This window comes from Cottoperca gobio, chromosome 9 (assembly GCF_900634415.1).
Source record: "Cottoperca gobio chromosome 9, fCotGob3.1, whole genome shotgun sequence".
NCBI lineage: Eukaryota > Metazoa > Chordata > Actinopteri > Perciformes > Bovichtidae > Cottoperca > Cottoperca gobio.
The window spans coordinates 18,512,272-18,526,221 of NC_041363.1; the positions used below are offsets into that span (position 1 = coordinate 18,512,272).

The 13,950-nt window shown below is 39.2% G+C and overlaps 3 protein-coding genes across 5 annotated transcripts; all 3 read right to left on the reverse strand.

Annotated features, from left to right (window-relative positions):
- Positions 1 to 16: 16 nt before the first annotated feature.
- Positions 17 to 5,132, reverse strand: LOC115014150 (zinc finger protein 37 homolog). The gene is made up of 2 exons (XM_029440829.1): positions 4,859 to 5,132; positions 17 to 3,373 (listed from the first exon to the last, which is right to left on the reverse strand). The coding sequence occupies exons 1-2, from the start codon at positions 5,028 to 5,030 to the stop codon at positions 945 to 947; spliced, it is 2,601 nt and encodes an 866-aa protein (XP_029296689.1). The 5' UTR covers positions 5,031 to 5,132; the 3' UTR covers positions 17 to 944.
- Positions 5,133 to 5,662: 530 nt separating this feature from the next.
- Positions 5,663 to 8,457, reverse strand: LOC115014160 (zinc finger protein with KRAB and SCAN domains 8-like). Its single transcript, XM_029440842.1, has 2 exons — positions 8,214 to 8,457; positions 5,663 to 7,307 (listed from the first exon to the last, which is right to left on the reverse strand). Exons 1-2 carry the CDS (start codon positions 8,383 to 8,385, stop codon positions 6,487 to 6,489), a joined length of 993 nt encoding a protein of 330 aa, XP_029296702.1. The 5' UTR covers positions 8,386 to 8,457; the 3' UTR covers positions 5,663 to 6,486.
- A 625-nt stretch (positions 8,458 to 9,082) lies between these two features.
- LOC115014154 (zinc finger protein 239-like) lies at positions 9,083 to 12,200 on the reverse strand. 3 transcript variants are annotated; one of them, XM_029440837.1, is made up of 3 exons: positions 12,161 to 12,200; positions 11,875 to 12,031; positions 9,083 to 11,314 (listed from the first exon to the last, which is right to left on the reverse strand). In XM_029440837.1, the coding sequence occupies exons 2-3, from the start codon at positions 11,909 to 11,911 to the stop codon at positions 10,302 to 10,304; spliced, it is 1,050 nt and encodes a 349-aa protein (XP_029296697.1). In that variant the 5' UTR covers positions 11,912 to 12,031; positions 12,161 to 12,200; the 3' UTR covers positions 9,083 to 10,301. The 3 variants fall into 3 exon arrangements, with proteins under 3 accessions (XP_029296697.1, XP_029296696.1, XP_029296695.1); XM_029440836.1 differs by lacking the exon at positions 12,161 to 12,200 and adding an exon at positions 12,111 to 12,147; XM_029440835.1 differs by lacking the exon at positions 12,161 to 12,200 and having other exon boundaries at positions 11,875 to 12,154.
- Positions 12,201 to 13,950: the final 1,750 nt, after the last annotated feature.

Genomic DNA, 13,950 nt, shown 5'->3' on the forward strand with positions numbered 1-13,950 from the left:
AATTACAACCAAGCCATTTAAGGAAAAAAGTACATTACAATTTATTAAAAACTCTGTTTTACAGAACAAATTACAGGCTGCACTTTTGAAAACAACTCATTACATAGACGTCGAGGCATTTAGACAAAGAGGCAATGTTTCTTTTTCTTATTTGCCTATGCAATGAATAATATGAATTCTGATTAAAACAATGATCAATAGATAAACACATTGTAAAGTGCAGGCCACTCATTCATCTCAATGAGACCACTCAAAAAAAATAACCAAGGCTTGTCTCGCAAAACAGTTAAAGGTGAATCAAGTGTTGCTGTAACACAAGGCAAGTGCATCCGGCAAAGAACTGCATTGGCCAGTCGAATACATGCAAGATCACATTCCAGGTAGACAACTTTGTGACAAAAACAGTCATGATTGTGGATAAAATCATCCTGGATTGTGTTTCATCGTCTCATTAGTAACTGAATCAACAAACCCTCACAAACGCGGCCCCATCTGAACACCCAGCATAAACTGGGTTATGCACTTAACTCTGTTCGTGCAGCAAAAAAAGCAGATCTTATCTACAAAACCCTGAAGTGAAAAGAGGAACATTTAAAAGAGGAACTCAACTGAACATCTGTAATATTATTTAGACAGTATAAGAATAAAAAGATGCATCTGCAACAACTGCTAAATCTGAGAGGCGTGGTGAAGCCTTTTGTGGCTCCAGAAGGAGCTGCGTGAAATCTGATCAATTATCTCAGCATTGGTTGGTATTGAAGACCTCAAAACATTAAAAGAAACCTGGGGTTGTGGAGAAAGAAAGAAGTGATGTTGCCAGACATCTGTAGGCGGTTCATCATCTCTGACTGAGGCTCGCGGCTCGAGGTAACCAGAAGCAATTCTACTTTAGTGCAATTGTTTCCTTTTGTCAGAAGTATGATGTATCAAATGCAGACAGCTTTTTAAGCAGTAGAGCTTTGTGCATCACTTGTGTGTACACGCTTGTGTTTGTTGAGTTTAGACCAGGTGGAGAACTGTTCTCCACAAGTACTGCATTTGTAGGGCTTCTCCCCAGTATGTAGCCTCATGTGTCCTTTCAGGTCTGTTCTATGACCGAACGTCTTGTCACACACATTGCACAGGTATGGCTTCTCACCGGTGTGTGTTCTTATGTGCCTTTTCAAAGTCGTCCTAGTGGCAAATCTTTTCTTGCAAAAGGAACACCTAAAGGGCTTTTCCCCCGAATGCACTCGCAGATGATTTTTGAAAGACGAAGAATCTGCAAACTCTTTCCCGCAGTCGCTGCAGGTATAAGGCTTCTCACCCGTGTGAATTCTCGTGTGCTTTTTCAGATTCACACATGAGCTGAAGCTTTTATCACACGTGTCACATTTGTACGGCTTTTCTCCGCTGTGAACCCGCAGATGTAGGTCGAGATTATAACTCCGGTTGAATCCGTTTCCACAAACCTTGCATTTGAAAGGCTTCTCAACAGAGTGAATTATTATATGTTTATTCAAATCCCAACTCTCCCTGAACATTTTCCCACAAGTATCGCATTTGAAAGTCTTTTCAACAGTGTGGGACTTCATATGAAATTTGTAGTTTTTGAAATTAGTCATCACTTTACCGCACCGGTCACACTTGTAAGGGTTATCATTATGGCCGATGCTATCGCCAGCTGTGTTCCCATCTTTCTTGTTTGGTGGCGAGTTAGTGCTTCCATTTGATGTCGTGCTTTCATTGTTACGTTTCTCACTTTCTGTTTGCTCTGTTCTTCTGGTTGATGTCGTCTTCTCATCGTTGCGCTTCTTATTTGGTGTTGGGTCAGTGCTTCCATTTGATGTTGTGCTCTCATCGTTTTGTCTCTTATTTGGTGTTGACACCTTGCTTCTTGTAGACATTGCTTTCCCATTGTTAGGATTCTTATTTGGTGTTGACTTAGTACTTGAAGTTGATGTTATTTTCCCACCGTTGGATTTCTTACTTGCTATTGGATCCGAACTTTCAGCTGATGTTGTCGTCTCATTGTCACATTTCTTACTCGGTGTTGGCTCTGTGCCTCTGGTTGATGTGTTGTTCCCATCTTGGCTTTTCTTACTTGGTGTTGGTTCTGTACTTTTAGTTGATGTTGTGTTCTCACCAATATGTTTCTTATTGGGTGTTAGCTCAGTACTTCTGGTTGATGTTTTATTCATATCGCTACGTTTCTTTTGTGGTGTTAGCTCAGTATCAACATTTGACGTTACGTCCTCATCGTTCTTATGTGGCGATGGCTCAGTACTTGTAGCAGATGTCGTTTGTCCATTATCTGGTTTCTTATTTGTTGTTGGCTCAGTACCTCTGAGGGACGTTGTGTTCTCATCATTATCTTTCATATTTAATGTTGGCTCACCATTTCCACTTGATGTTGGTTGTTTATCATTGTGTTTCTTATTTGGTGTTGGCTCAACTCTTCCAGGTGAGGTTGGACTCCTATCTTTGCTTTGTGGTAGCTCAGTACCTCTGCTAGATGAGTTATTCCCATTGCTACGTTTCTTATTTGGTGTTGGATCAAAGCTTCCAGTTGAGGTTGGTCTCCCGTCTTGGCTTTTTTCATTTGGCTCACTGTTTCCTGTTTGCTTCTCATTTGAGGTTGTGTTCTCATCATTACCTTCCCCATGTGTTGTTGGCTCAGTACTAGTAGCAGATGTTGTTTTTCTATTATCTGGTTTCTTATTTGGTATTGGCTCAGTACCTCTATTTGATTTTGCGTTCCCATCACCACTCTTTTGTAGCGTTGTCTCAGTACTTCTGATTAACATTGTGTTCTGATTGTTATTATTTGGTGTTAGCTCAGTACTGCTGGTTGATGCCGTGTTCTCATCATCACATTTCTTACTTGTTTCCTCCGCACTTGTAGCTGATGTTGAGTCCCCGTCTTTGCTTTTCTTATTTGGTGATGACTTGATATGTCTCAATGGTGTTGCACTTCCATGGTTACAAGTTACGTGATCTTGGCTCTCTGCTCTCACACATGAGTTGTGAGAGAGGAGCTGGTGGTCAGTGCTTGGTGCTGATACTGCAGAATTCTCTGTGTCAGATCCAGATAATATAACTTTGTTTGAGATGCTGGATTGAGGATCTTTATTTGCTGCACTCTCAGTTTGGTCAGGGTCCAAAGGCCGAGACTGGTCACTGTGGACATTTCCCTCGCAAGTTGGAGTCGACTTAGAGGCTTCAGTGTCCCTTTGTTGTCCAAACTGCTGCAGTTCCTGACCGATGCACATTTCTTCATGTTCCTCTTTAATCGGCGAAGGATCTGGTGGGACCAAACTGGAGATCGTCTCCTGGTTAAAGTGAATCAGGAGAACCTCCCCCTCCTCCTTATAACCATGTGTCTGATGGAGCTCTGAAGGTAGAAGGACAAAGTATTGGGAAAATTATGATTTGTAAATATATAAGCCTATATTTAACTGTTGTGATTAAGAAGGTCTATAATGAACCGTGAAATAAATTTAAAAAACAGAAGCTTAAACATGATAATGAACTTTAGTCTTGGTTATTATTTGATAACCCCTAATAAATAAAACAACTTGTACAGTAAAGTAAAAATTAATTTCGAGCAAGTACATTTACGATCCACTTTCCCAACCGAGAAAGAGGAAAGAAATGCATCAATGCACAAGTACCACTTTACTGTTTAAGATGGTTAAGGTGGAGCTCATTTAAAATAATGTATACAGTTTGGTAGTTTAGTTCCAAACTAGGGGTTGGGACCCTCCAGTGGGTCACAAAATAAAACTGAAGGGCTGTAAGAAAAGAGGGGGAAAACAAAGAAAGAACATAATACAAATCTCCTGCACAAATTTGTACAATTTATTTTTGGACTTTTCTTTAATCGTGGCTGTTTTGTGAAATATTGGATGATTTTACTCCTTTGGACCTCCAAGAGATATTTACATGAAACCGTCGGGGGAATTTAAACAGTCTCTGTGGTGGAAATGCCAACAACTCAAAGACATCTGAAACATGACAAGCTTCTTTGTGCTCCAACCTCGAATAACTTGAAGACCAATCTAAAGCATAAATGAAATGCTATATTTATTCTTAAGGTTTTATTATTTTACTCATTTAGAAAAAAAAATGTAAATCACCATTTTCATGTTAGTTCCTTATTTGTGTTTCTTGGTGGCTAAGATGTTATATTTATTTTTATATATGACTATTTTGTAAATGACGTCTCTAGCTCAATGTTTTTCAAGTTAAAATAAAAGGTTGAACGAATGAATGAAAGAAAGACAAGGGACCCCAAATTGACACAGTGTCACACGCCAAAAGGCTTTTAAAAGCTGTGTGTGTGTGTGTGTGTGTGTGTGTGTGTGTGTGTGTGTGTGTGTGTGTGTGTGTGTGTGTGTGTGTGTGTGTGTGTGTGTGTGTAAGTGTGTAACTGTGGGGCTACAGCTAGTTCTCAGATTTAAGTAGTGGAGTACAATATTGCCTCTGATTGTAGTGGAGTAAAAGTATAAGTAGCATAAAATGGAAATACAAAAGTATGAGTACCGAGGGAAGGTTTACAACCTTTTTCAAGTATTCATTTATTGCCCCCGAGGGACTAAACACCTGGAGCACAGAAGCAACTTCCGCATGTAATGTGGTATCACGTGTGTATGTATTGTGATAGTATTTGGTTGAAAATACACATATTAAAGTGTTCAAACTATTTGGACTCGACGTGCCCCACTGTAATACATATCACAGCATTATGTTTGATCCGCTACACCTGTCCAACCGGTTTGTCCGGAAGGTGGGGCTCGACGTACCGACACATAAAATGTTAATGTACCGACTGTTTAACACAGAATTTTCTTTATTACATAGAAATGTTTTTCCAAACCTGTCCGTTGTAACTTTATCTCAGGTGTTAAAACAACATCCAACAATCTGCGTTGACGAGCGATTTCTGCCTCGTAACCTTCTACTTTCCTTTCAAAGGCCCCCAATATCTCCTGAGCAGCCGCAGTGAGCCGGTCACAGACAAAGCGTCTCATACTTTGTGTTGAAGTCATTGTTGAACTCAAATTGAGATACTTTGTGTGGCTAAAAACTTCATCAAACTCTTTGAGGCAACTACACGAATGGATGTGACGTGCGTTCTCAGTTTTCTTCCGCATGACAAGTTAAAGACGATACAAAAATAAACATTTGGAGGTCATACTGCCACCTTCTGTCCGGGAGTGTGTAGTGTTACATGTTCAACTGTGTTCATTAATCAGAAGATGTTCATGTTTTCTTTCATTTCTACACATACTGTGATTTGTTTATCAGCATTGTATTATATACCTTTTTTTATACATCCAAAACTCTGTCTTGTTATGCAAGTATGAGAGGTAAAACTATAAAATAATGAAAGTAAATAATATTGTTGCCGTCTTTGTTAAAAGTAGCTTTTTGACCTTTAGCTCTTAATGCCATGTAAACAGTTACAACTTATCCTTTTTGCAATATACTACTCTGTCAGTTTGTTTCGTTTACTCATTTAATCTGAACACTTTGATAAAATAGCATAATATATCAAACACAATTTCCCAGAGCTCAAGTAATGTTTTCAAATTGCTTGTTGCGTTTGACCAGCGTTCCAAAACCCAAGATATTCACTTCGCAATAGCATGACAAGCAGCACATTAGAGATGCTGGAACATCTAAACAATTAATCCACCAAGCATTTTAGAACTCAAACATAAAAAACAAAATGGCAAACACAAAATATGATTTATTCAAAATATGAGGGTAGAGGCATTCTGCCAACATTTAACACAGTAGAGGCTATTGTGACACTTTTACAAAGCATATAACAGAACCGTAAAATGCAGTTATAGTAAAGTTCCAAACTTCTGAATCGCCAGCCTGCAAAATATACATGAGCCATCTAACGTCCTATTTGATGCTTCACATCTGCATCTTGCAGTTGTACAATAACTTCTCAGCATTCAAACTCCACACATTGGACTTAAATCCAAGAGGACCTGATTACAAGAAAAGTGAGGTAGAATAGAGATGAAGTCTGCTGCTGAGCTCATCTGTTAGTTCAGTCTGCAGCATGCTGGTGTCATAGGTAGGCTACCTCTCAGTTACCATCTGTTCCATCGATTTACAGATGTGTGATGTCAAGACAATGGGTCGACACTGAGCAGGTTTAAGAACATCTTTCTCAAGTTTGTGTATGGGGAATAGTTATTGCTTCCCCCGCAGTAACCCTAGCTATTACTTCTATCCATCTATACCTAAATATTTCAACACAATATTACAAATTGTGGCTTTATCATTTTCAATCTATGCTCCAAATTTAAAATCAGAGAGGCATCACACACACACACACACACACACACACACACACACACACACACACACACTCTGTGTAAACAGTTATTTGCCTAGTCAGGGTTGAGCGGCTTGTGAATTCCCTCGAAGCTGCACGTTTGTATCTTGGTCTTATTATAAAAGCGCTCCCCAAATGCTGCAGTTTTAAGGCTTCTCTCCTGTATGCAAACGGACATGTTTCGTCAAGGCTGAGCTCGAAGATAACGCCTTCTCACAGTAAACACAGATGTAAGGCCTTTCGCCTGTGTGACTTCTAATGTGAATTTGCAAATGTTCGAAACGCCGGAAAGTCCTCTGACATTGGTTGCAAGCGTACGGCTTCTCACCCGAGTGGGTTATCATGTGCCGTTTGAGATTACATTTGAAGCCGAATATCTTTCCACAAACTGTGCAAATGAAAGGCTTCCGAGCTCTGTGAGTTGTCATGTGAACTTTAAGTTGTGTATACAAATCAAAGTTTTTACTGCAGCTGTTGCACTTGAATGGTTTGTCTCTTGATTTGCTTCCCTTGTATTTTTGCTTAGGTTTTGTTGCATTGCCATGGTTGCCACTCGTTTGATCCTGGTTATCTGCTACATGAGAGATGTGAAAAAGTAGCTGATGTTCACCGTTTTGTTCTGGTCCTCCAGAGCTCTCTCGCTCACGTTCAGATCTCGTCTTTTTAGGTGAAATATTGTCTGAAGGATCTTTCTCTGCTGACATTTGATTTTGTTTAGGATCCAATAGCAGAGTCCAGTCTACTCTGTGGTCCCTTCTCTCATAAGTAGGAAGTGACTTTAAGGCATCAGTCTCCTGCTTCAGTACAAGCTGCTCTCCCTCCTGACTGGTGCAGAGTTCCTCCTGTTCCTCTTTAATCTGTGGAGGCTCTGGGTCCTCTTGGTCCAGACTGGAGTTGCTCTCCTGAATACAGAGCTGCTGGTCAGTGAGCACCTCCTCCTGCTCACAGACATGTTGCTGTGGGAGCTCTGGAGGGACAGAGAACAAAATGAAGCAGTGTTAGTGTGGTGGTTGGGAAAGTGACATGCATGTAGCGCTGGGCAATGGGGTTAAAATCGATATCACAATATTAACAGGAATATTTTGCCGATACATATCCTGATATGGCATTGTATGCAAAGATCACTGTCAAGACCGGTCTTCCACTGTTCGGCATTACAACAAACAAGTCTATAAAATAATACAATAAAATCATAAAACCTTTTAGAAAACATTTTGTTAAGAAAACAGCAAAAAAAACAGTACACAATATTGACTAACAATTTCAAACTGTAGTGCTGGTGGTATTTGTGATATATTGTTGGATATCTGAATGTGAACTGTGTCATTGTGATGTTGAAGAAATCATGCGGTCACACAATGTACCTATAAGAAATGTCACCAGCATAGCTGTACAGTAATTAAAAGCAAATGTGTTCATTACTGTAATATTGCACCTGGTAAAGGAAGATCTTTTTTAAAACTATATATACACACACAACCAAGGGAAAAGAAAGCTTAATCTTAACCTATAATAATACACAGTACATTATTTAATGTTTATATTTTGTACTAATAATCTGATTCTGAATCTTCAAAATAACTAAAGCTGTCAGATAAATGTTGAAAAGTGCAATATTTGCCTCAGAGTTGTGGTATTGTAGAAGTATAAAGTAGTTGGAAATGGAAACATAGAAGTAAAGTGCAAATACCTCAAATTTGTAAATTATTGTCCACCACTGCCAATAAAATGTAATTGTTCATACTCTCACACGTGGACACAGTTAACGGAGAGCGTTAAACTCAATTAATCCTTTTCAGACTACTTGTTAATGTGTAAGAGCTAGATATGATATAAAATAGCTGCCTGTTTTAATTCATTTTAAATTACATACCGGTCCTGTGTAGCTTTATCTCAGGCCTCAAAACGGTATCCAATAATCTGCGTTGACGACAAATCTCCTCCTCGTAAACAGATACAGTTTGTGCAAAGACTCCTAATATTTCTTCGGCGGCTGCAGTTAGTCGCTCATTGATTACATTTCTCAAATTCTCAACCGCAGCCATTTCTACTGTGTAAAAAACCTAAATATATAAGGACAACAAATTAGCTAAACCAACTTCCGTGTTTTTTTTAGCTGGCGGGAACAACAATATAACTTCCGGTCGGATTTCCAGATTAAAAGCGTAATTTCTACAAATCTACAGACCAATCAGTCAATAATAGTTTTTCTAAAAATGATTATATATATTATAAACAAATTATTTATGCACAATGAGTTCCTTTTTTTAAATGACAAAAACATGAGACCTTTTAGTCCAGTCATTGTGTACAGTAAAGAGCAAACGCTTCAGTTCATCTTCAGTGCTACACAAAGACTCAATTAACACCTGTACAGTATCTCTATATGGACTCACAATTAGCGTCTGAGATGAGCAAAAGCATTCATTTGTTACTAACTTTTTGAAATGATGATATTGATCAAGGGGAAATTGTGATTTGTTCATGCCTCAACATACAATTTAGGAGGTCACTGATGTAATGAGAATCCTACGCTGTGGATAATAATTATCCATACTAAATTGGCTTTCACAGAAAATTGCACACAGATATATATTAAATTATGAAGTGAGGTTTACCTGAACTTGAAACAGTGGACATATTTGTATGCATTTACTTTTGAGTGGCTCATGCTGAATATTTAATATGATTTAAATTTGCAGTGTAAACAAATACTTATTCAACAAGAAAAAACTACAAAAGGACTTTAAAAAAACTCTTTATATGAGAACAGGCATACATAAATGAGTTTAACATCGATCATGAATAATCTAATTCAACAGATTGAGCAAATTTGACTCTTAAACCATACAGATTATAAACATTGGAGTACATACATATTAAGCCCTCACTTTAGTCTGACAGGCACATAAAGTGTGACATATTAGGAAAACACAAAAGGGAACATTTTGTCCATTTTATACATTTCAACAGCTATGGAAAATCAAGAAACTGGCCAGAATCTTCTCCAGAGAAGACATAAGATTGTATAAATGCACGAGAGGAACCAAAGATAAGAACAGCAATGTGACGTTTTGCAATAAAAGCAATGTTGACACTTCTGAATATTACTGGGGGTTCCCTCAAAACACTAATACATGAGATCCAGCAATCGACAGACTGAGTAGCATTTTTAATGTAAGAATATTTAATATCTGGACAATTACACAAAAGTAATCTGACCCTTTGGGGGACATACCAACACAAGTAATATATAACAAGTAATGCAACATTACAAAATATAGTGAACAAAAGGCAACAGACTAATAAATAGACTGTAGTTGTAGGTAAGAAGGATGTCAGCCTCATGCTCCTCAAAACTGCAGTAACAGAAGAAGGCAGTCAGTGGCATGAACCATTTTTCTTTGACAAAGCACTTAAAATAAACCTCAACATCTCAATGCAAGCTGGGTAAAAAGGTCACAGATCCAAAGAGGACATATGCAAACAAGCAACATTATGCAAGTTGCTTGGTTTTCTTCTGACCATAAACCCAACGTAGTTCATAATGATCTGAGGGAAACAAAAAAACAAAACAGTAAATCCTCATATTTGAGAAATTGGAACCAGTGTATGTTTGGATGAACTATTTCAGCCATGGTAGTTATTTTGAATACTGATCTGCAAGAGTTTAATTTAGTGTCAGTCCATATAGGGAGCATGCATATATATTTCTTATAGAGCTGGGTGATAACGAAACAGACGTTTTGTACATTTAGATCTAGTATTTCAGTAAGTCAGCCGCCGTAACATGCATGTGATGGAAATGTCGCAGGTCAGTCTCATGTCTGAATAAGTATGTCAGTTTTACTTACAAATCTTAAATCTCTTAAATTGCGTTTCCTATATGGCATACCTATAGTTGAATCCCTTCAGTCTACTGTTACTTTGTACATATTTTGAACCGTTCTCAAAAGATATTTCAGTTTTGCTGTTTCTCCCTTGCATGAATCCTCCTGTGAAATCTCAGTCCTGTGTTATGAGAAAAACTTCTCCCGCAAATGTTGCATTGATACGGCTTTTCTCCTGTATGGACTCTGGTGTGTATTTTTAATGTTGTGCTGACAGCAAACCCTTTCCCACACCAAATACATGTATAAGGCTTCTCCCCTGTATGCACTCGGATGTGATTTGTGAGAGATGAGTGGTAAGAAAACTCCTTCCCGCAGTAGACGCAGCTGTACGGTTTCTCCCCTGTGTGAGTTCGGTTGTGCCTCCTCATATCTGCGGCGCGGTTGAAACCTTTCCCACAGGTGACGCAAGTGTGGGGCTTCTCACCTGTGTGAGTTTTCATATGAGTGATGCGGTTTGACTGACAGTTGAATTCCTTTCCACATACTCTGCATCTAAAAGGCTTCACCCCTGTGTGGGTCATCATGTGTTTCCTCACCAGAGACTTTTTGGTGAACCCTTTCCCACAGGTGTCACATTTAAAACGCTTTTCACCAGTATGGGCCCTTATGTGGATTTTTAACTTCAAGAAATCATGAAACTCCTCTGTGCAAAATAAACATTTGAAATGTTTGTTCTGTAGTTTCTGGTCAGAACTTGCATTCTCGTGGTTTCCTCTTGTGTGGCTTCTAGCTCTGGGAGAGTTGTGAGAAAGGTGGTGGACACCATTTGGTTCTGATACACCTGAACCCTCTCGGTCAGATTCAGATTTTATAACTACAACTGAGATGTTGGGCAGTGGATCCAAAAGCAGAGTGTCATCTTCACAGAGAACACTTCCCACAAAAGTAGGCCTTAACATAAACATATCAGTATCCTGCTTCAGTACAAGCTGCTCTTCCTCCTGACCGGTGCAGAGTTCCTCCTGTTCCTCTTTGATCTGTGGAGGCTCTGGGTCCTCTTGGTCCAGACTGAAGTTCCTCTCCTGAATACAGAGCTGCTGGTCAGCGAGCACCTCATTACAAACAGATAACTGTGCGATCTCTGAAGGTAAGGAGAGGAAAAGGACGATTAGTTATTAGGTTAAAGAAGCACCAACGTAAAGCTATAAATCCTCCAGTGGTGGAAGAAATACTCAGATCCTTTACTAATGTAAAAATAGCAATAGCACCATGTAAAAACACTCTGTTACAGGTCCTGCATTCAAAATATTACTTAAATACAAGTACAGAAGTATTATTATTAAAAATGTTACTCAAGTGAAATAAGTAAAAGTGATCGTAATGCAGATAATAATAATGATAAATGTTAATCTGCAAGACAACTATGTTAAATAAATACAGTGGACAAACCATGGATGTATTAAGAGAACGGGACGAACATGGACAACAGTTCCCTCATATTGAGATGGAAAGATAAAGTTGTATAAAATGGCGACACTTAAGTAAAGTGTAAAAATCTTAACAGTAGAAAATAGCCTACTTAAAGCTAAACACGCAGGTACATATAACAGTACATATTTCAAGTATCATTAGGAAGAGAATACAAATATAAACGGATCCTCCATAAAATCAATTAGCAAAGGACAGTGTAATATTACAAACTTTTCTTGTGTAGGTTTATCTTTGGCTTCAAAACCATATCCAGCAGTTTGCGCTGACGATCGATCTCTTCTTCATACACTACGATAGTTTTTTCAAAAACAACGAATATTTCTTCAGCAGCAGAAGTTAGTCGCTCGTTGACAAACTCTCTGAAACACTGGGATGAAGACATTTTGAGCGAATTAGTTACACATAAATACCATGCAGACTATTTGTTGTTTTTTAGCTAAACACACCAACTGAGCCCAGCTAAAAACAGTCCGCTATGATGTAATTCTGTTCTTACTTCCGCCGGCCTCAATACGATGTGACACTGATTTAAGGGGAACACGCTTCCTGTTGTAGTTAGTGGTTTCGTCTATCAAAAATATAAATGTACTAAACTGCAGAGAAAATACGAACGCTACGTAAAACATTTCCAACAACAAATCTCAATAAAGTTTTGCTCAAAGAAGTAAAATAAATACTGTATTGTTGCATGTTTTGTCTTTTAAAGGTGCAATGTGTAGTTCGAAACCACCTACTCCAAAGAAATAGGGGGCCGTATTTGACCTCTACTACTGGGTCCATACATTACATTACATTACAGTTAATTTAGCTGACGCTTTTGTCCAAGGCGACTTACAAGTGCAAGCAATTAAGGATACAACTCCGAACAGCAAGGATCTTGTAAGTACATTAGCTTCAAATAGGTACAATCCTTTAAGAGCTTCAAATAAGCCAAAAAAAGCAACGTACAGAAACAATAGAATATGAATTCAACTATTAGATACAAAAATACTTTTTTTCTCTCTCTCTCTCTCTCATTCGCCGAGATGCAGTTGAAACAGGTGAGTTTTCAGTCTGCGACGAAAGGTGTGAAGACGGTCTGCTGACCTGACATCAATGGGGAGGTCGTTCCACTATTTTGGAGCCAGGATAGCAAACAGGCGGGTTTTGTTTGAAGGGAATCTGGGTCCCACTCGCAGTGAGGGAGTAGCAAGTCGATTGGCCGATGCAGAGCGAAGTGAATGCGCTGGGGTGTATGGTTCGACCATGGCCCGGATTTAGGAAGGGGCTGATCCATTCACAGCACGGTAGGCCAGCACCAGAGTCTTGAAGCAGATTCGGGACACCACTGGTAGCCAGTGAAGGGAGCGGAGAAGCGGTGTAGTGTGGGAGAACTTGGGTAGATTGAAGACCAGTCGGGCTGCTGCATTCTGGATGAGCTGTAGAGGTCTGATGGCACATGCAGGCAGTCCAGCGAGGAGGGAGTTGCAGTAGTCAAGGCGTGAGATAACAAGAGCCTGAACAAGAACCTGCGTCGCCTTCTGAGTCAGTAGGGGGACGTATCCTCCTGATGTTGTACAGAGTGCATCTGCAGGAGCGGGTTGTTGCAGCGATGTGGGCACTGAAGGACAGTTGGTCGTCCAGTGTCACACCCAGATTCCTTGCAGTCCGAGTCGGGGAAACAGTCGAGTCGAGCATATTTATTGTATTCTTATAATCAAAAAAAGCGTAGAATTTTTTTTATCAAATTACATAGCCTTGTAAACACGTCTCTTATCTCAGGTTTATTCCTACAGGCCTTAAAAACTGCAGTTATCAAGCCACTCTTAAAAAAGAACAATCTACACACGTCACTAATGAACAATGATAGGCCCATTTCAAACCTCCGATTTTTAAGGGGCCTCTTCTCTTTAACATCTACCTTCTTCCACTGGCGCAGATTATGGAAAACAACTAAATAAGTTTCCATAACTATGCAGACCACACACAAATTTACATAACCATATCACCAGGGGACTAGGGTCCAATACAAGCACTATATATCAAGGATTAAAGAATGTATGGCTCAGTAGGATTTGGAAAAACTTGTTCATGCATTTTATCTTCAGTAGACTCGATTACTGTGTCTTTTCAGGTCTCAGTAATAAAACAATTAGGCAGCTGCAGTTAATTCAGAACTGCTTGAGTCCTCACTAACACCAAGAAAGTGGATCACATCACTCCAGTTCTGAGGTCTTTACACTGGTTTCCAGTCTGTCGAAGAAACAACTTCAAAATACTGTTGGTTTATAATTGGTTCAGGGCCTA